Raw genomic sequence first — 22407 nt, forward strand, 5'->3', positions numbered from 1 at the left:
GAACACTTGCCAGAATATATCTACTAATTTGTTTATGCTTCGCTCTTATATTGTTATGTCTATCTCTAACGCACAGATGCAGAGGCTGTGTCTCAACAAGAGACAGGGGATACTCCGAGAGAACTCGTGACTGATGAAGGTGAGTAAGAAATATTGGTTGAAAGTACGTTCGAGTCCTACCCAATGACATCCTTAAATGCTATAGAATTAACCCTAATCATATCCTTTAACTTCTTTTTACCCGAAAAATTAGAGTTAAATTTTTTGTATTTGATCATTTCTCTTTTGATTGTACAATTCGTTAAATCATTTTTTAAAATTTCAAAAATCTTTCCCTGTTTTTACCCGTGTCTGTGATCTATTTATTTTTGGATCAGAACTTGTTTGCCTTTTGGTTAGTGGGTATCGCTACCTTTTGTATTGACTTCGACTTTTGCATATAGACTGAGTTTAGACTAGACTAGACTAGTCTAGTCTAGTCTAGACTAGTCTTGCATATAGACTAGACTAGTTTGAGGACAGTAGAGCTTTTAGTTTGAGTTAGAAAAGTTTGAGCGTGCTAACAAGTACTATTCATTATCGAAATAGTTTTTAAACTCTCCACTTTTTTGGTTTTCTGTGCTAGTATCCGTATTCATGTAAACTTTGAGCCTCTTCCCACAGAAAAAAAAGATGGACTGGACATAATTACTGGCCCTGCTTTACTTTTTTTTTTTCTTTACTCTGTATATTATTGGTCATCATTTTAATGCTGAGCTGAATCTCAGCATTAGTAGAATATCACTGGGAGTGGGCCTTTAGAAAATTTAATTCACACTCGACCAAGTAATACATTGAAACAAATATCTCAAATTTTTACATTTGTAAATCCCACCTCTGGAATCTTGCCTCTAAGAGATTAAGTTTTGCGGGACGATTTTAGATTCAAAATCAGCCCATCATGTGTTTAAAATTATTGCAATTAATGTAAAAAAGAAGGTGGCAATTTCAACGATTGAAAACTAGCCGCAAGCCCCCCCCCCCCCCCCCCGCCGCATGCCCTCTTCCCCAAATAGATTGAGAAGAATGCGTGGGTTGGTCTGACTGGTTTTTGTCAGAAAATGTATTTTATTTTAATATTATCGTTTGGTACTTATGGAAGGCAGTAGATATAGTAATTTCATTTCAAATGAGTCCAACATCATTATATGATATTTTAGTGCCCCACAAATGGTGACAAAAAATTGTGGCTAGATAAATCTCAGTACTAGTATAGTGAGTTGGCTTTTAGAAAATTTAATTCACACTTGACGAAGTAATAGGCCTAACCAAGCACCACCTTGGATTTTGATTGAGGGATGGAAAGGGTAATTTTTGTCTATTTTATTTTTGTTTTGGTGGCGGGGAAAGGGAGGTCGAAATCGAGTTTTAATTCATCCTAAGGAAAATTTTTAAGCTTCATCTTTAAGCGTAAAGATATAGTACTTTAATCGCATTTCTACAAGGGATTATTGTATTTCAATAGGTGCAACTTATAAAGTTCAATAGAAATACTTTTTGTCATAGTATTTTACAAATGTCAGCTCCCTTTTTTTGCCAGTGAGTACTATCAGCATAAGCTATATACAAGGTTCTTTTCTTTATGTAATAAGAGAGCTCCATTAAAAAGAAAATTGTAGTAGTATGTTTACTTGATCAACTAACTTTTGTTCCTTTTACAAATGTTCTCCCTCTCTCTCTTTCTCTCTCTCCCTCTTTCCCCCTCTCCCTTCCTCTTCTCTTTTTTCCCTCTTCTCCAAGATTTTTTTTTTTTTTTAGTTCTGGTCGTTTTCCCCTTTTTTTGCTATGAAAAATCATGTAATTTTACCCTCCAAATTCCACAGTTTCAGCTGCGCCATCTGCTGCTCCCACTGCAGCGCCGCGAGTTATAAGTCCATCCCTATTTTCACAACCTGCACCAAAAGAAGAGCCTGAAAAAATTCGTAAATGGCGAGAAGAATATCAAAAAAAGCTAGAAGAGAAAGACAAAGAAGAGGAACGGAAAATAAAGGAATTAAAAGAACAAGCAAAGCGAGAACTTGATGAATGGTACAACTATCACGAAGAAGCCATGTCTAAAACCAAATCTGTGAACAGGTATGAGTAAAAGAAATGACAGAACATCTCTAGTGTATAATTAATGCTTCCACACTTACTGGTTTACCGTGACGATGTTTTGTTGAAAATGTCATAGTCAAAAATCACATCTCACAATCTACTGATTAATATTGATACGTGCAAAATTGCCGATTCCATGGAAATTTTGGTTTTTGAAATCCAGAAAAACTTCTCGCCATTTTTTGCTGTTTCGCAAAAAAATAGCCGTGGCTCTACGATTCCTTCCGCAGGTGAATCGGATTATAATTTCAGGATCTGAATTGTAGTTTTGTTCTTCCACCGATATATTTAATCATGAAAATTACTTTTAAAAAATTCCACAAAATAAGCTTTTCAAAAAAAAAAGTAAAGAACTCTCTTGAACCAAAAATGAACAAAAATAGAATCAAATAATCTACCAAGCATGCAACTACCACAAATCATCATCAATAAATAAATGAAAGTGAAAACAAACAGAAATTACTATAAATAACCGAGTCAAACTCAAAACGAGCAGAAATTAACATAAGTAAGGTTCGAAACCCTTATGCTTTCTAAAAGCCAGAATATAATTTGTACTTACTGAAAAGAATTCTTTTTGAAAAATTGAAAATTTTGTAAAAATTGCTCTTATTAGCTAATTTTCACAGCCATGATAGACTTGCACTCTATTGATTTACTAAAATCTTAAGAACAGAAGTAGTAATAGAAGTAGCACCGAAAGTTTGAGCTTAATACCCCCAGTCGTTCTTGGTTTATTGCTGAGATGTCTTATTGGCAACCAGCATACAAACGGTGCGTTTTGATTTAATTTTAAAGCAACATTTAGTTTTTAAGCATATATATCTGTGGGGGGTTGACCAACCCAATAACCGTAGAGATATAGTTACTAGACTGTTCAGCTATGCTGAACAAAGTGGATGTCTTAAAATTTTGATTGGAAGTGTCTGGAGAATTATGAGCTAAAGAGGAGGGCTGATTGCCCTCCAATCACTTTTGACTCTTAGAGGGCACTAGAACTTTTAATTTCCAATCAAATTAGCTCCTTTAAAATATCAATGATATTACTAGCTATTATAGGGCTTCGCGGCCTATGTTCTTATATACCTTATTAATACCTGCATGCATATAGTTTTTTCGTTTAATTGAAACTTCCCCTAAATGTTCCCTAAAAGTTGCAACTTAATGCCATTAGTGTCGTTAGTTACAATAACCTTAAATGCAGCATTAAATGTATATACACAGTGTCTTCTGACTAGTTCAGTCCAAAACCTATTAAAGCATGAAGGTGAAATTTTCAGAGAAATTTCTGTTGTACAGATGACAACCTGCCATCCATGTGAAGTTTGTGAAAAGGGTATATCTGTAATATCTTAGAAAGAGTTTCGCGTGTGAAAGTAAAAGCTTGTTGCAGGGAGTGTTGAACTGACCAAAAGACAAAATTTGCATCATAAATGCTGCTGCTTCTACTCCTACAACTGCTACTATTAGTATTACTGCTACTAAAGCTAAGACTACTACTATTAACCGCACTCCTACTGGTGCTACTACTACTACTGATTAACCTAAGAGTATTAAGGCGAAAATTTTGGGCAATATTGTAACTGTATTGAAATAAATCAAAACATACTATGCCCATACAGGTTGTCAAGATGCATCAGCAATGCTTCAGGGCCGGTTGATGGTATTGAGTTAAAAATTTCGTCGTGTGTTGAAGAGGATGTTGAAGAAAAGGTGCTATTTGCATACTGCTACTAATGCTACTACAACTATTGCTACACATAACTGAAGCTTTCAACAATACTGAAAAAAAATTGGAGTCTCAAAACTTCGTTTGGATGTTTGTCATGGTAAATGATGGTCAGGGCGGGGTGTTCTCTCAAATCACGTTGACTCTTAAAAAGGGAACTATAACTTCCAATTTAAAATCAAATGGGACCCATCTAAATTTAATACTACCATCCATTCCACATAAGCCTTTATATACCCCCAGGGCATAACTGAAAGCCCTTGTCCCAGGGCTCCGGGGGTTGTACCTACCCTGGAAGCATTGTTATATGTTCTTAGAATGTTTTAAACAAAATTGCCATCGCAAAATTTCAATCAGATAAATTTGGTGAAAAGAGGGGTAGTTGGGTGGGGAGGGGGCTACTTGACCTCTATTACTATTGACTCTTAAAAGGGAACTAGAACTTCCAATTTCAACCAAATGAGCCACCTCTAAAGTCTATGCAACTATCCTTTCCATAAGAACCTTAAATGCCCCAGGAGCATAATTTACAACGCTCGCCCTCCGGCTCTGGTGGTTAGTATCAACCTCAAAAGCCTTGTTATATGATATTTGGGCTATTTTAAAAAAGGACTGCCTCAAAATATCTATTGGATACATCTCGGGAAAACACCACGTGTTTGTGTGTGCGGGGGGGGGGGTAGTTGACCTCTTAGAACTTTTACTCTTAAAAAGAGCACTAGAACTTCTGATCACCAATGAGTCCCCTCCAAAGCATATACGACCACCCTTTCTATAAGGATCCTATATGCCCCCAGGACATAACTTACAGCCCTTTTCCTGAGAGCTTTGGGGGGGGGGCTGTCTTTCTCACAGACATAAATTCCGAAACCTTCAACTACGATGAATAAAATTGTTATCTCCAAATTTTGATTGGAGGCGTTAAGGAATATGATAAGTCTGGAGGGAGGGGGGGCTGATTACTCTCGAATCACTTTGATTCTTAAAAAAGGTATTATTGCTTCCAATTTCCAATTAAATAAGCCCCATCTGAACTTTATAAGACCACCCATTCCATAAAAACTTTATATGCCCTCATGGTATTACTTACAACCCTATCCCCAGGTCGCTGAGGGGCTGTGTCAGTCCTAAAGACGAAATTATATGTTTTTTGGCCTATTTTGAACAAAATCACTATCTGATAATTTCAGTCAGATGCTTTTGGTGAAAAAGGGGGAGGGGTGGGGATCTAAATGCTCTCCATGAATTTGACGCTTAAAAAGGAATTAGAACTTCCGATTTTCAACCAAATTGGCCTCTTCTAAAGTTGAGTAAATATCCCTTCCGTAAAAACTTCAAATATCCCGCGGAATAATTTACGACCCTCGTCCCTCGGCTCTGGTGGTTTATTTCAGCCCCAAAAGCCTTGTTATTTGATTTTTGGAATATTTTGAATAAAATGACTGTCTAAAAAACATTTATTCGGTTTATTTCGGGAAAACACAACTTGTTGAGGGGTGGGGAGGGGGGGGGGTAACTGCCTTCTGGTCACTTGACTCCTGAAAAAGGTCCTAGAAATTCAGATTACCAATTTAATGATGCACTTCCGAAGTACATACAACCACCCTTTCTATCAAAACCTTATATGCCCCTGGGGCATAACTTACAACCCTTGCCCTGAGAGCTGTAGGGGTGGGGGTGTCTTCCTCAAAGAAAAATTTTCCGGACTCGAAACGTGGGGGGGAGGGCTGGTTGCTCTCAAATCACTTTTGACTCTAAAAAAAGGTATTATAACTTCCAATTTCACATCAAGTGAGCCCCATCTGAAGTTTATGTGACAACCCATCCCATAAGAATCTTATTACGACCCGAGGCCATGATTTACAACCCTATCCACAGGGCACTGGGGGGGTTGGTCAACCCTAGAGTCATTGTTTTAGTTCTTTGGACTATTTTGAGCAAAAGTGCTTTCTTACAATTCTAATCAGATTCGTTTGGTGAAGAGGGGTAGTTGAGGGGGGTGGGTGAGCTGCCGTCCGTCTGTTTTGACTCTTATTAGGGACCTAGAACTTCCAATTTATAACCAAATGAGCCTCCTCTAAAGTTCATACAACCATCCCATCCTTAAGAACCTTAAATAGGCCCTGGGAATAACGTACAACCCTTGCCCCTAGGCTCTGGGTTTTTTCACCCCCAAAAGCCTTCTTATACGATATTTACACTATTGTTAATAAAAAGGATATATCAAAATTTCTATTAGACACATCTTGGGATAATACGACGTACCTGTGTGGGGAGGGGTAGGGGCCCTCCGATCACTTTGACTCTTAAAAAGAGCAGTAGTACTTCTGATTACCAATCCAATGAACCCCCTCCAAAGTTTGTATGACCAAACTTTCTATAAAAACTTCATATGCTTCCAGGGCATAACTTAAAACCCTTGCTGTGAGGAGTGGAGGAATTTGTCATTCTCAAAGACATAGTTTCCCGACCTTTCAAATACGTTGAACAAAATGGCTATCTCAAAATTTTAATTGAAATGTTTTGGGAAATGATGGGCATGGGGGGGTCATTTGCCCTCTGATCACTTTTGACTAATAAAAAGGGCACTAGTTATCTCAGTTTCCAATCGAATGAGTCCTTTTTGATGTTTCTACGACAACGCTTTCTATAAAAAATCTTATATACCCCAAAGGCATAACTTACAACCCTCGTCCTGAGGCTCTGGGGGTTGTCATCCTCAAAGACATAATTTCCAGACCTTTCAACCACGTTGAACAAGATCGCTTTACCAAAATGTTGATCGGAAGTCTTTGGGGAAATGATGGGCGTTGGGGGGGGGATTCTCCCTCCGATTACTTTTGACAATTAAAAAGGGCACTAGGCCTCTCATTTTTCAATCGATTGAGCCCTTTTTGAAGTTTCTACGACAACACTTTCTATAAAAAAAAACCTTATATGCCCCCAGGACATAACTCACAACCTTAGCTCTAAGGGCTTGGGGATGGGAGTTTGTCATCCTCAAAGACATCATTTCCGGACCCTTCAACTATGCGAACAAAATAGCAATATTAAACTGTTGATCGAAAGTGTTTTTGGGGAAATGAAGGGAGTGATCGAGGGGCATTCGCCCTCTGATCACTTTCGACTGTTAATAAAGGCACTACGCTTTCATAAAAACCTTATATGCCCCCAGGACTTACCTTACAACCTTGGTCAGGAGGGTTTTGGGGAGTTTGTCGTTTTCAGATATAATTTCCGGACCTTTCAACTACGTTGAACAAAGTCGCTTCTGGAAATTTTGATTGGAAGTGTTTGGGGAAATGGTGGGCGTGGGAGGGGAATTCGTTGCTCTGCAATCACTCTTGCCTATTAAAAAGGGTACTAGTCATCTCAATTTTCAACGGAATGAGCCCTTTTTGAAGTTTCTACGACGACGCTCTCTATAAAAACCTTATAAGCCCCCAGAGTATAACTTACAACATCTGCCCTGAGGGCTGTAGGGGGTTTTTCATCCTGAAAGACATAATTTACGGAGCTTTCAACTACGTTGAACAAAATGGCTTCTAAAAAGTTTGATTGGAAGCGTTTAGGGAAATGGTGGGCGTGGGAGGGGAGTTAGCTGTCCTTCAATCACTCTTGCCTATTAAAAAGGGCACTAGTCCTCTCAATTTCCCATCTAATGAGCCCTTTTTGAAGTTTCTACGACACCGCTTTCTGTAAAAAAAAATAAATAAAAAATCTGCTCTGCCTCCTGGGCATAACTTACAACCCTTGAACTGAAGGCTGTAGGGGGGGTCGTCTTCCTCAAATACATAATTTCTGGTCCTTCCAACTACGTTGAACAAAATAGCTATCTCAAAATATTGATTGAGTGTTTGGGGATAATGGTGGGTCTGGGAGGGGGGTTAGTTGCCCTCCAATATCTTTTGACTATTAGAAAGGGCACTAGCCCATTCGATTTCCAATTAAATGGGCCCTTTTTGGAGTTTCTACAATAGCTCTTTCGATACGGAGTGCCCTGGTTTAAATAAAAAGAATTAGCTACTTAGCTTTTTATTTTATTTTTTTATTAAATAAAAAATAAAATAAGCGTTACTTAGGTAGCGCTATTGCGCTCCCTATGATAGTTTTCCGTCGGGGTCAGGATCACAAACAGGATGTTTTTGGGATCTGAGTGAGCGGGAATGTGAATTTGACAACATGGCTTGAAAACAAAGAATTGGGTGTGTCGACTTGGTATTTTGGTGGTTCATGGGTCTTGGATAACGGGTTGATCGACATTTTGTATTTTAACAATTCAGTTTTATGTGTTCATTTTATAAACTTATTTATTCCACTGATAATTCTGAATCTAGTTTCAAGAATCTAGTTTGTCAGTGGAAAATTAAAGTAAAAACTATTTTCCAAATAAGAGTGAAGAGCGGCTCTATAACTTAATAAAACAACAATACATCTTGTAAATGTGGGGAGATGCCGCTTCTCCCCCACTCTCTACGTCAAAGTTTTTGTGAGTGCAATTAATATAACTATTTGATAGTGGAATTTAACTCTGTGTTATTAGATTCCAATCGATTTAACCGGATAATTTATTGGATATATTGATTGATTTATTGAGCTTGTCAAAAAATAAGCCTTAATTTTTGAATTCTAAAGTTTTTTTCAATCAAATTTATGGCATGCTCAAATTGTGGGTTTAACAGATTTTGTTGCGTATTGTTGAAAAATGTTATGCACCAATTTCAACTGAGTCGACATTCAATTCCTTTGAATTCTCGTTTTGTAATGGAACCTGAGCCTGAAATAACAGTACAATTTAAGTAAATATTTGTGCACATTAATTGTAGATATTTTGCGAAGCTGGAACTAGCAAATTTTTTTTTTGCACCTACTCGTTCCATAACTATTCCGGTATACTAGTTGTGAGGACCACGCGGATAAATCTTTGAGCCGTGTCAATGATCTGGTTCTTGATTGAAAAACCTCTTGATTTAAGTTGTAAAAATAGCCATAGAAAAATATTCTAGATGCCCCGGTTACGATACTGGAGCCCAAATTGTTGCCGAGTATTACCACCTAAACGATATTTTTGGTGCCACTGAGACAAATGAAATATTCTATATTCGCCTCATTAAGTACCACGTACTCAATTCAATCGAATCGGTCGGAACAAATAGGAAGAAATGGCGTAAATCCCTTATTGAAGCTGATGAGACTAACGCTTTATGTGGTTCCCAAAACCTACCCAAGATCACTTATTGAGTATTAAGGTGATCTATAACCCACATATACCCAAGATCACGTATAGAGTATGTAGGTGGTCTATAACCCGCATATACCCAAGACCTTCACTACCCACAGCTTTTTGTTAATCTTTTCTGTCAATAGCTTCCTTTACTGTATTATGAATCTACTGATCTTGAGTGACCTATGCCCAATTTTTGAAAGATAGATATATTTGCAGTACCACCGCTTATTTATTTGGTAGATGTTGAGGGGATAAGCGGATATTTAAAACCCCTAACACCATTCTATTACATAGAGGCTAGATAGGCATATATTCAAAAGAAGAAACTTTGATATATTAAGCGTTATTTACAAAAAAAAAGACGAAAGGGGGGGGACTTTTAGTTCAGACAGCATAACTACTATGTAGGTGCTAATTTTCCACTAATAATTGCTAACTAATGCTGTTAATTTGCATTTTAAAATACTAATTAATGCTGTATATCCCGAAAACAATTCTGAAATTGTTTTCAACAGGATAAAAGGAATTAGAAGAAATCTCTGTTACAGTTAGTTGGATTAGAAGCTATGCAACAATATGCCTGTTTTTTGGCAGGCGTATCAGGAACCAAACCAGAATAAATTAGAAATTGTTGTTTCCCCAATTCGAACATCTGAAGGGGGGGGGCGACGGTTAAATCGGAAAAATTAGAAAAAAATGAGGTATTTTTAACTTACAAACGGGTGATCAGATCTTAATGAAATTTGATGTTTGGAAGGTGGGAAAAATAAGCACAAGTCCTAGATATGTGATTGACAGAACCGGAACGGATCCGCTCTCTTTGAGGCAGTTGGGGGGGGGGGTTAATTCTGAAGAAATAGAAAAAGTGAGGTATTTTTAACTTACGAACGGATGATTGGATCTCAATGAAATTTGATATTTAGAAGGATATTGTGTCTCAAAGCTTGAGGGGAACCTAAAATCTTGGAATACGCTTAGAGTGGAGGGATCGGGATGGAACTTGGTGGGAAAAATAAGCAGAAGTCCTAGATACGTGATTGACATAATTGGGATGGATCCGTTCTATTTGGGGGAGTGGGGGGGGGGCTAATTCTGAAAAATTAGAAAAAAATACGGTATTTTTAACTTATGAAGGTGTGATCGGATCTTCATGAAACTTCATATTTAGAAGGACCTCGTAACTCAGATCTCTTATTTTAAATCTCAACCGGATCCAGCGTCATTGGGGGGGGGACTGGAAATCTTAGAAAATACTTAAAGCGGAGAGATCAGGATGAAACTGGGTGGGAAAAATAAAAACAAGTCCAAGATACGTGACTGACATAACCGGACCGGATCCGCTCTCTTTGGTGGAGTTTGGGGGGGGGATAATTCGGAAAAATTAGAAAAAATGAGGTATTTGTAACTTATGAATGGATGATCAGATCTTAATGAAATTTGATATTTAGAAGGATCTTGTGCTTTAGAGCTTTTATTTTAAATTCCGACCAGATCTTGTGACATTGGGGGGGAGTTGTGAAACCAGAATTCTAGGAAAACGCTTAGATCGGAGAGATCGGGATTAAACTTGATGGGAAGAATAAGCACAAGTTCTAGATACGTGATTGACATAATTGGAACGGATCTGTTCTCTTTGGAGGAGCTATGGGGTGTTAATTTGGAAAAATTAGAAAAATTGAGGTATTTTTAACTTAAGAACGGCTGACCGGATCTTAATGAAATTTGATATTTAGAAGGATCTTGTGCTTTAGAGCTCTTATTTAAATTCCGACCAGATCTTGTGACATTGGGGGGGGGGGGGTGGAGGGGGAAACAGAAATCTTGGAAAATGCTTAGAGTGGAAAGATCGAGATTAAACTTGATGGGAAGAATAAGCACAAGTTCTAGATACGTGATTGACATAATTGGAACGGATCTGTTCTCTTTGGAGGAGCTATGAGGTGTTAATTTGGAAAAATTAAAAAAATTGAGGTATTTTTAACTTAAGAACGGCTGACCGGATCTTAATGAAATTTGATGTTTAGTTGGAACCCATGTCTCAGAGCTCTTATTTCAAATCCTGACCAGATCTGTTGACATTCGGGGGAGTTGGAGGGGAAATCGGAAATCTTGGAAAACGCTTAGAGTAGAGGAATCGGGATGAAGCTTGGTTGGTAGAATAAGCAAATGTCGTAGATACGTGATTGACGTTACCGCACTGGATTCGCTCTCTTTGGGGGAGTTAGGGGGTGGGGTTCAGTGCTTTGGTGAGTTTGGTGCTTCTGGACGTGCTAGGACGATGAAAATTGGTAGGCATGTCAGGGAGCTGCACAAATTGACTTGATAAAGTCGTTTTCCCTGATTCGACCATCTGGGGGGGGGCTGAAGGGAGAGGAAAAATTAGAAAAAATGAGGTATTTATAACTTACGAGTGGGTGATCGAATTTAATGAATTTTGACATTTAGAAGGACATCGTGATTCAGAGCTCTTATTTTAAATCCCGACCGGCATTAATCCTCTGATTTTCCTTTTAAATCAATCTATTGATTCTTAGAATTTTGTTAGAGCTCATACCATATGAGCTCTTGGCTCTTCTGGCCTCGTCACAAGTGCCATAAAAGCTCTTAGCTCTTGTTTGTTGTTTTTTACCATGTTGCATATGTACAGTACATTTTGTAGGGAGGGTTTGTTCTCTTAAATAATTTTGTTGGAGCTCTCCCCCCCCCCCCTCTCTTGCGAAAAAAACCTATAACAATTTATTATTAATCCGAGAAGGAATATTCTAAGAGGAGGACCGCCCCTCTCCCTCCGTTGTTATAAAAATCAATTAATAATCAGCATGACCAGGGGCTTTATGAAACATTCCTCTCGTAACTTTTTGCAAAGCGAAGAACTAATTTTATTAATATTTCAATTACTTTTAGCGACCAAGAAAGAGGGGAGAGGTAGTCCAGACTAATCTTCAAGATGTATTTGTCTTGTCCTGAAATAATAAATTATCATATAATACCATATAAAACATTTAATTTATAAAATAAAACAGGTTTTGCATGATTGTCTGTAAGAATTGCACACAATTCTCAACTAGAGATTATTTTGTTTTTATATAGAAAACTTTTCATAAGGAGCACCCAAATATTATGTAATTCTTTTTTTTTCTTTTTTTTATTGCTTGACTGGAAACTGAGACGAGGAAATAAAAGCACGTGGCTGAAAAAGAAATAGAAACTTGCTTTAATTTTTTTTTTTAAGAATACTGAAACTAATTAAAACCAATTATTTCGAGAAAAACTATTAGTCATTCTATTTCATCATATCATTATTTCTTCCAGTGTTGTAACCATCATGCTATTTATTTGAGTTCGGACTGTTTATATAAATCTCTGTGTAAAGTAGAGAATAGTGGCTTTTATCTAATTTGAAAAGCTGTTTTTAGCTACGAGGGAAGCAAGAGAAATGATAATGAGTATCTGCTAGCAATTTAAAAGAGCAGATATCCTAGAGTTAAATCCTCCTTTGAGTCAGAATCTTAGAAATGCCTTGAGGCATAGAGCAAAGGTCCATTCTCAAATGTTGTGTTCTCCATTCTAGTCTATGGAATCGTCCAGTCTAAGGAATTTTGTCAGCTAGAGGCTGAATATTCCCTTATAATAAGGTTTTTTATTTGGGGGCTACATCAATCTTCTCTCTACGGACACTGTCATCAATCCGATGAATATGATCAGCATATTTTGTTTGAGTGATCATCTTCTGCAGGTGATTCAAAGATTCAATTTCATTGAAGTTGAGTGTACTGAATTTGTCTAGCCCAACGCCCTGTTGAGTTAAGAGAAAGCCACTCTTTTCTGCTTTTCTATATTCTGTTATATTAATCCAATATTTTCTATTCCTTTTGCCGCTGCAGAGATGCGTGCATGTAAGTATATTTATATCCTTATTTTATTAATTTGTATTATTAATATACCATGAAAGACGCACCGAAGTGGTGAAAGTCTGTGTGCACCTATGTAACTGATATCTAACAAATATCTTATGTTTTTCTCAAACATCTGTTCCTAATCCTCGTATTTAAGACATTCCTCTATCCTTTATGTGGTTTTGAATTCTATCTCCTGATCTTTCTGTCTAACAAATGTTTCTTCTTGATCTTACTCTCTAAGAAATATCTCCTTTCGAATGCTACCTCCTGACCCTCCTGTTTAATATGTTTCCTATGGTCTTCTAACTTTTCCAACCGTTTCTCCTCTTTAACAAATGCCACTTCTTGATTCACTTTTTGGAGAAATGTCTTTTATGGTCCTTTTATTTTGACATTTAGTTTTACTGTCCAAAACAGCCTCCTTCTCTCCTCGAATGTCTTTTTCCTTCAAAAAAGAGATCTTCCTAGTCCCTTTTTCGAACCGATGTCTCCTCTTAATCCCAATTCTGCCTTCATGGTCCTCCGTTCAAAAAAAGAAAGGTGTCTCTTCTCGATGCTCTTGTCAAGCAGTTATACTCTTCCTGATCCTCTTGCCTTGTGTTTCGTCCTCAAGTGCCTCCTCCTGATCCCGCTGTCTGTCACTCGTATCCTGAACTGCTCCCATCTGAGCCTTCTGTCTACTAGTTCTCAATTAAGGGTTCAATCAAGAGAAAAACCATTGTTACTTCGATCACCTTCCCCTCTCCCCATTATCTTTTCCTCGTCCTCCTGTCTAAATAATCGTCCTTCCTTTTCTAAAATGCCTGCTTTGAGTACTTTCATAACAAATGTCTCATTACTTATCTAATATTTATATGCTAATTTGTAATTATAATTGCTAATTCCTTACTAGTTTGGGTCTCTGGTGTTAAAACTTTTCCAGTTTCTTTTTAGTGTTTTTTCTTCTTCTTTCTTCTTGTCTCTTGTCCCATCTCATAGCAATATGTCCTTATTTATAGTAGGAGAGTGAGAAGAGGTTGAACTAAAGAACTTATTTACTAGGGCTAGAGCTTATTTACTCACAAACGAAAAATACCGTACCATTTTGAGGCTCAAAACTACTCAGAGATCAATCTGCCACCCTGTATGCTGTTTCACTCCTGAATGGCCTCCTACCAAATCTTTAAGATAGCCACTTGAATCGAATTTTTTGAAGGCTCATAAAAATGACCTTCAAAGGGTGACGTGATGATTGTGTTCCAAGGGGTAATGACCCTTTTTTTACAAATCAAACAGTTCGTGGTAATGAACTGTAAGTAAAGAGCGACCCGGCTCAATAGTAACGAAAACTCTAAGAAACGGAATTTTGATAACAATAGATACACCAAAAGAATCTAATTTTTATGCTGATTTTAAAAATTTAAGTTTTATCAAGTTTAGTCTTATCCATCAAAAGTTACGTGCCTGACAAAATTATGGTAGGAAATGAGGTTAGCAGCTAGTTTCTAATTAAATTAGGAGTTAAGTAGGGTTGTACTCCATCCCCCTTTATATGGATCATTTTGATGGACTTTGTCTTAAGGAGCACAGGAAAGGCAATGGGAGAACACGGAATCAAATGGGAGGGAAAACCTTTCCTGGGCTTAGATTATACTGATGATTTAAGATCCTAGATGAAAGTCTGAGCAAAATTAATGAACTTTTAGAGGTTTTGCGAGTTCAGGATGCTAGAATAGGTTTGAAAATCAATGTTAAGAAGACAGTAAGGCTAGGAATAAGTGAAGATGAAAAGGTGGCGTTGGGTAACGAATGAATTGATCAGGTGGACAGTTTCACTTACTTCGGTAGTATTGTTGTCAAAGACGGTGGGAGCAGTAAAGATGCTAAAAGTAGAATAGCCAAGGCCAAGTGTCTTTTTTTTCAAAAAAGTTTGGAAGAATTGTAAGATAAGTCTGCAAACCAATATTAGAATATTGGAAGCTACAGTGATAACAGTGGTCAAGGCTCTGAAGTATGGGCGCTCCGAAAAGCGGACGAAAATTTACTAGATGTTTTCCAGAGAAATTGCCTACGGATTCTTCTGGGTACCCGGCTGACTGACTGTATATAAAACAGTAGGCTCTACGAAAAATTGTGGTTCAATCCCGCTTTCTAGGGCTATAATGAGAGAAAGGTTGGGATGGCTTGAGCACATATTTCCGATGGAGGATGACAGATTGTCAAAGATTGTGCTTTTCGGCTAACCATATCGGGCTAAACGGAAAGCTAGTCGTCCGCGGTTGTGGTGGGAGGAATTCATAAAGAAAGATTTAAGGAAACGGCAACTTCCTGAGAGGGTGTAAAGAGAGAGGCTTTGAATAAATTGGCATGGGGAAGGGGTCTGCGTAGCTGTATTGGCCTCAGGCCACTTTGTACCGTGGTGAATTGTTAGTAGTAGTAGTAGTAGTTCAGGTTATTCAGTAAGTAACCTTTAAACTGTAAGATTGTGTCACCACTATGAACGGCCTTCGCAACTTGTTTTCTTTATAACGAATACAAAAGAATTTAGTAGAAATTTAGTCTTATGTTCAAATAAGTATTCGATTTATAATGCATTCTTAAAAATAAAAGAATTAGTATTCAATAACAAAATATTATCAATCCATTTTACGCATCAACATGGAAAGAAAAATTGATTCGAATATAAAATCGACGCGGGGGAAAACGACCTTTACATGTTTTATTTTATTATAAAACCTAATATATATAACGAAAAGAGAAATCATCAATGCAACAGCACAAACACATTAAAAAAAAAAAAAAAAAAAAAAAAAAAAAAGATAGAAGGAGAAAGGGAAAACTGTTTTCCTATATTAGTGATTAATATAGACCAGCACTTGAATGAGGCCTTAACCCTACTCATCCATACAACCACATAGGTCAAACAGCATAGCCATACACAATCAACCATAAAGAATAATCCATGGACAGGCAGTCATGTCGTCAATAAGTATAAGTCGTCATTTACCAAACAATAAAAACAGTAAAGACAAATAATTCAGAGGCAACAACCCAACACAAGGGCTCATCAAAAGAATACACTTGCCTATAGGGCAACTTACCTAATATAAGACTTTTATATATTTATTTTTTGAAAAAGTAAAGATTTACGCTTCATCTCTTTGAGCAAAGTTAGGTGAATTTATTTGTTTTTTTGCGTTTACTTCGATCTTAATCGACTTCTAAAATTTTAGGTTTTTTCTAAATATTATTTCCTTAATCATCGTTATTTTTGTCATCAAGTCATTACTCTTTCAACACAATTTTGAGGTTGCACATATACAAACTCTGATACTTTTAACTTTTTAATCTTTCATTTGTTTTAACCCGGGACAGTTTTTCCTGTCAAAGTGGCTCGGATTTTTTGTTGATATATCAATCTTGGTGAATATTCGGTGATATGAAGTGTAATTATAAAGCATGAGTCCGAAATTTCTAAGAAATAAAGAAGCCATTGTTGTTTTGTTCCTTTTTTTATATAGAGTTGAGAGTACAAGTCGGGGTTGTAAATACAAGAATTGTAGTTATGGTATAATAAAGAAAAAATCAATGAAGTAATGACTTTGAAACCCTGTGCAGTTTTTGTGTTTTAACACCATTGCCATGAACGTGTCTCAAATCCGGGGCTATGGAGTGCGAGTTTTAATAAAAAAAAAATTCTTTGAGTTAGACAGTATTTTGAAAATACCAGGAGTTGGAATCGGTTATAACTTATGAAATCTATTTAAATGAAGCTTCAAATACAGGGATATGGATTCGGGGTTTTATTAAATTTTGTTGAATGGAATCGGAGTTGGGGTCACTATATTGAAAATGTAAGGATTCGGGGTTTGTTAGAACTTGTAAATTCTAGATAAATGAAGCCTTAAAGCAGGGTGTTGAAGTCGGAGCTTTAGTAATTTTTTGCTGAGTGGAATCGGGGCTGGGGTCGGTATATTGAACATGTAAGGAGTCGGGGTTTGTTGTAACTTGTAAATTCTAGATAAATGAAGCTTTGAAGTAAGGTGGTTAAGTCGGAGCTTTAGTAATTTTTTGCTGAATGGAATCGGAGTTCGGGTAGGTATATTGAAAATGTAAGGAATCGGGGTTTGTTGTAACTTGTAAATTCTAGATAAATGAAGCTTTAAAGCAGGGCTGTGAAATTAAAGTTTTATTAATTTTTTTGCGGAATGGAATGGGAGGTGGGGTTGGTATATTGAAAATGTCAGGAGTCAGGTTTGTTATAACTTGTAAATCCTAGAGATGAAGCATTAAAGCAGGGTGGTGAAGCCGGAGCTTTAGTAATTTTTTGCCGAATGGAATCGGAGTTGGGGTCGGTATATCGAAAATATCAGGACTCGGGGTTTATATCTTTCGTATTTAAATTTATTATTTTCAAATTATCTTGTTAATATATATAATTCATGATTTATCCCGAAAAGAATAAAAGATACGAAAAAAAATCACAGCGTACATCCTATTGTTAGGATCAGCTGCAAAATTATTCAAGTTCGAATTTAAAGCGTCTATAAGGTGATTTTACAACATCTTGCCTAACAATTCAAAATAAACGATTAGATATATCAAAACGCCAGATTTTTTGTAGTATTTAGGATACATTTTTCAGCTAAAGACTTCTTGCGTCTTAATATAATTATTTGGGTTGTATGCTCCCCAGGCGATTATATCTATTTACTATTAATTTTTACTGTTATATTTTAGGGCTGCTGAAAAAGAGCTTGTGGCTGATGTAAATGGGGAAGTGAACCCGGGTCAGCAGTGGGAAAAAATTGCCAAACTCTGCGACTTCAATCCAAAGGCCTCTCGCAATTCCAAGGACATAGCGCGTATGAGAAGCATCATTTTGCAGCTTAAACAAAGTCCTCCAGTGAAAAACTTATGAATCTTTTTATTTCTTTCCCTAATAGACTACCAAACCTGTCCATGCCTAGAAGTAACTGACAAGATCAGTGTTACATTTCCCTTGTCCTGTTTCAAAGGGATTTTTCATTTAGCAGTTGTGTGTGTGGTGTAAGATAAGCTTAGATTTGAAGTTTTGTTTTTCTAAGGAGTCACTTCTGATGTTTGCAACTCAGTTTTTTGTGTCAGGATAGATGTATGTATTTTTTTTTTTTTTTTCTCTCTTTTTGCTGTTCGAGTTTCACCTGCATAATTTTGTTTGTTACAAATAATGAATTTATTTGCATTCCGTGTAGTGGTCAAAAGTGAGGAACAATAAATATATAGTAAAAAAAAACTCGTGTGTTACGTATTTCTTAGAAGGGAGATGTTTGGTTGATTAAAAAGATGCTTGATTGATCAAGATGCTAGGGTATATATGTATAATTATTTAATTAACACCAAGCTTATACAGGCGAACCTTTGGGACCTTGCTCCCAAGAAATCTCAAAGTGTTTACAATTGTTTAAGTCAAACCATATCTTCATACCATTTTACATTTTTCAAATGCTGTCCCCACCCACCCATACAAGTCTTACTTCCATGCTTGGCTGTATCCTAGGCCTTCCAAGGTTGAAATGCCTGTTAACGGATTTTTTTTTTTTTTTTTTTTTTTTTTTTTTTTTTTTTTTTTTTTTTTTTTTTTTACGAATAGACAAACCGACTTCTATAACACTGATCCAATATGTAATTACATGTTTTTCAAATACATTTGGAAACCTGAAAGTATGTTGTTGTTTTTTTTCTTTTGTATATATATATATATATATATACATATATATATATATATATATATATATATATATATATATATATATATATATATATATATATATATATATATATCTAACTTTATAAATTACATCAAGCATTTTGTGAAGCATTTCAATGCTTCTCCTGATGCTAAGAAGCTACTCATACCAGAGAAGTATGATGCTCATCTTCATCCAAATGTGACAAACTATGCCAAGGAGCATGGGGTCATACTGCTGACAATACCATCCCATTGCAGTCATTGCGTGCAACCAGTGGATATTTCTGTCAGAGTCACCCAAGTGTCAGTACAACCAATCCATAAGTATGTGAATGGTCAACAATCCTGGAAAAACCGTCACCATTTATAACACAGCTGGGTTGGCAGGAAAACCTTTTCCCTTAGCTTTCATACCATCAAACATCCAGAAGGGATTTGGAAGGTATATCCTCTTTTAATCCAGACTGTTTTGATAACGAAGATCCGTAGTCTTAAATACAGGCCAACCAAATGCTTTTTTAGCCCATAAAGCTGGTGGCAGACTGCGAAGCTCATCAGAGTTTGTAACACCTGCACTGCCAACCTCTTACTCAATTCTTTGAGTAAGGCCTACGATTTTGCAGCCATTGGGAATAGGATAGTCACTTCTGAACAAGTAAAACTACATCCCAGCACCACCAAGAAAACAAAATGCTTCAAGGAAGAAAAGAGGGCAGAACAAAAGTACTCACTGATACATCAGTGAAGGCCGAGATTCAAGCTGCCTGTGCTACAAGAAGAGGTGTAGCAAAGAAGGCGGTGGAAAAAAAAGAAATCAAAACAAAGAAGAGGTGGGCAAACGAGGTGAAAAAAAAGCAAGCAACACAAAGAAGTAGGCTGGGAAGAGATTTGGTGAGAAGACAGCACTGAGGGTGAAAACGAAACTGAACAAGTTCAGACTGTGATCGCTTTAAGACAGTTCTCTTGGGTAAGATACTGAAAAGGAATGTGAATTTGGTTTTGATTTGGGTTGTAGTTTGGCAACTTTGTAATAGTCATCTATGAGGCCATTAGAGAGAAGGTAGAACTACTGCAGAGGTCAGTGTGCCGACTATGAGAGGTGGGAGAGGTAATGTGTGAAAGTGGCTCGAACAGCCAGATCATATCTACTACATAAAATAGGATTTAAAGTGAAAATCCCAATAATTGGACAGTGTGTGTTCTTGAAAAAATGTTTTGACTAAAATAAGTATGATTACTCTTTATCACAACACATGTGAGTGATTGAATCTGTCCATGATTCAGATACTTCAATCTTAAGATCCTTTGTCCAAGATTGGGCAGTAGCCTATTTTCCAAAATTAGGCTCAAGCCAAAAATACGCAATCACAATTAGGCCTCTACTTTTAACTGTCTGTGCATTTAAAATAGTTACCATCGTATTTGGGTGAAATTAAATAAAAAAAAACTAGTTTTTTTAACTGAAAGTAAGGAGCGACATTAAAACTTAAAACGAACAGAAATTACTCCGTATATGAAATGGGTTGTCCCCTCCGCAGTCCCTCGCTCTTTACGCTAAAGTTTGACTCTTTGCCACAATTCTACTTTTTAAAACAATTACAAACTTTAGCGTAAAGAGCGAGGGACTGCGGAGGGGACAACCCATTTCATATACGGAGTAATTTCTGTTCGTTTTAAGTTTTAATGTCGCTCCTTACTTTCAGTTAAAAAAACTAGTTTTTTTTTATTTAATTTCTGAACGTTTTTGAATTAATGCATGTTTGATTTTGGCTCTCCGCACATAAATTATTGAAATGAAATTAGTATATTATTTTTTTTTTGGCTAAATGGCTTTCTCTTAGTTTTGATAAGACGATTTTGAGAAATAAGGGGTGGGGAAGGAGGCCTAGCTGCCCTCCAATTTTTTGGTTACTTAAAAAGGCTACTAGAACTTTTAATATTCAACGAACGTTTTTATTAGTAAAAACTATACCTAACTTAAGAATTAACTTACGTAACAAACTTTTATATTCTTATATTTTTATTATGTGTACGAGGGGGTTTGTACCCTCGTTAATACCTCGCTCTTTACACTAAATCGTAAGTTTTGTCCCAATTCTTTAAGAATGACCCCTGAATCAAAAAGGCCGTAGAATAAATAGTTGAAATCACTAAAAATATTTTAGCATAAAGAGCGAGGTATTTATTTCCTCCTAAATACCTCGCTCTTTATGCTAAAGTATTTTTAGAACCCCTCATGTGCGTAATAATCTCTGTTCGTTTTAAATTTCAATGCTATTCCTTACTTTCATTTGAAAAAACGTTTTCATGTTTATTTTTTCATTGTTTTTTTTTATAGTAATGCTAGAAAATCCTGCGCCCTTTTCATTGAATTTTTCTTCCCCCATGACATATTCCTCAAAGGAAAGATCCTCCCACAAAGCCCTCTCCCATCAACCCCACCCCCCAAACCAAAAAATCCCCATGAAAACGTCTGTACACTTCCCAATAACCATTACTATATGTAAACACTGGTCAAAGTTTGTAACTTGCAGCCCCTCCCTCAGGGATTGTGGGAAGTCATTCCCAAAGACATAGTTATTATGGTTTTCGACTATGCTGAACAAAATGGCTATCTTAAAATTTTAATCTGTTGACTTTGGAAAAAAATGAGTATGCGAGGGGGCCTATTTGCCCTCCATTTTTTTGGTCACTTAAAAAGGGCACTAGAACTTTTCATTTCCGTTAGAATGAGCCCTCTCGTGACATTCTAGGACCACTTGGTCGATAAGATGACCCCTGGAAAAAAAACAAAAAAAAAACAAACAAACAAATAAACACGCACCCGTGATTTGTCTTCTGGAAAAAATACAAAATTCCACATTTTTTAGATAGGAGCTTGAAATTTTTGCTATTGAGTTCTCTGATATACCGAATGCGATAGTGTGATTTTCGTCAAGATTCTATGACTTTTAGGGGATGTTTCTCCCTTTTTTCCAAAATAGGGCAAATTTTCTCAGGCTCGTAACTTTTGATGACAAAGACTAAATTAATTGAAACTTATATATTTAGAATCAGCGTAAAAATTCGATTCTTTAGATGTATCTTTTAGCATCAAAATTCCGTTTTTTAGAGTTCCGTTTACTATTGAGCCGGGTCGCCCCTTACTACAGTTCCTTACCACGAACTGTTTGAAAAGAAAATAATTCGGTATTTCGGGGCTTCTGACATTATTACTCCTTTGCGGAAGTTAGGCTCAAAATTGAAAAAGGATTATATTTTTTCTCTGGGCCCCTTCCACATCTTAGTTCGTTTATTTTCCCGTTAGTTTTCACCTGTTTTCGCTTTATAGTTGTGTTATCTCTTAGCAGTTCTTTCGTTAGTTGAGTTATGGTTGTGGTATATATGTTTTATCGCTCGTATAGTTGTGTTATTTTCAAATTATACTCCATAATAGAGAGGCTACGAACACCCAGCATTGTATATTAAGCTCTTAATTTGACGTTTTTTTTCTAACGTGACCAGATTCGTCCTGCGCCCTTTTCATTGATTTTTTTCCCCCATGGCATATTTCTCCAAGGAAAGATCCTCCCACATAGCCCCCTCCCTCAACCCTACTCCCAAAACCAAAAAAATCCCCCTGAAAACGTCTGTACACTTCCCAATAACCATTATTATATGTAAGCACTGGTTGAAGTTTGTAACTTGTAACCCCTCCCCCAGGGAC

At 36.7% G+C, this 22407-nt stretch overlaps 1 protein-coding gene across 3 annotated transcripts in view; it reads left to right on the plus strand.

The window, feature by feature from the left end:
• Positions 1-17929, plus strand: part of LOC136025298 (clathrin light chain-like) — a 33077-nt gene extending 15148 nt beyond the window's left edge. For 2 of the 3 annotated variants that reach the window (XM_065701189.1, XM_065701191.1), the window contains 3 exons: positions 1863-2115; positions 12977-12988; positions 17711-17929. In XM_065701189.1, the coding sequence (XP_065557261.1) occupies positions 1863-2115; positions 12977-12988; positions 17711-17891 (446 nt within the window). In that variant the 3' untranslated portion in view covers positions 17892-17929. The remainder of the gene's footprint in view (positions 1-1862; positions 2116-12976; positions 12989-17710) is intronic. The other variant, XM_065701190.1, reaches the window with a different exon arrangement.
• The last annotated feature ends 4478 nt before the right edge of the window (positions 17930-22407 follow it).

The sequence above is a fragment of the Artemia franciscana genome, chromosome 3 (assembly GCF_032884065.1).
Source record: "Artemia franciscana chromosome 3, ASM3288406v1, whole genome shotgun sequence".
NCBI lineage: Eukaryota > Metazoa > Arthropoda > Branchiopoda > Anostraca > Artemiidae > Artemia > Artemia franciscana.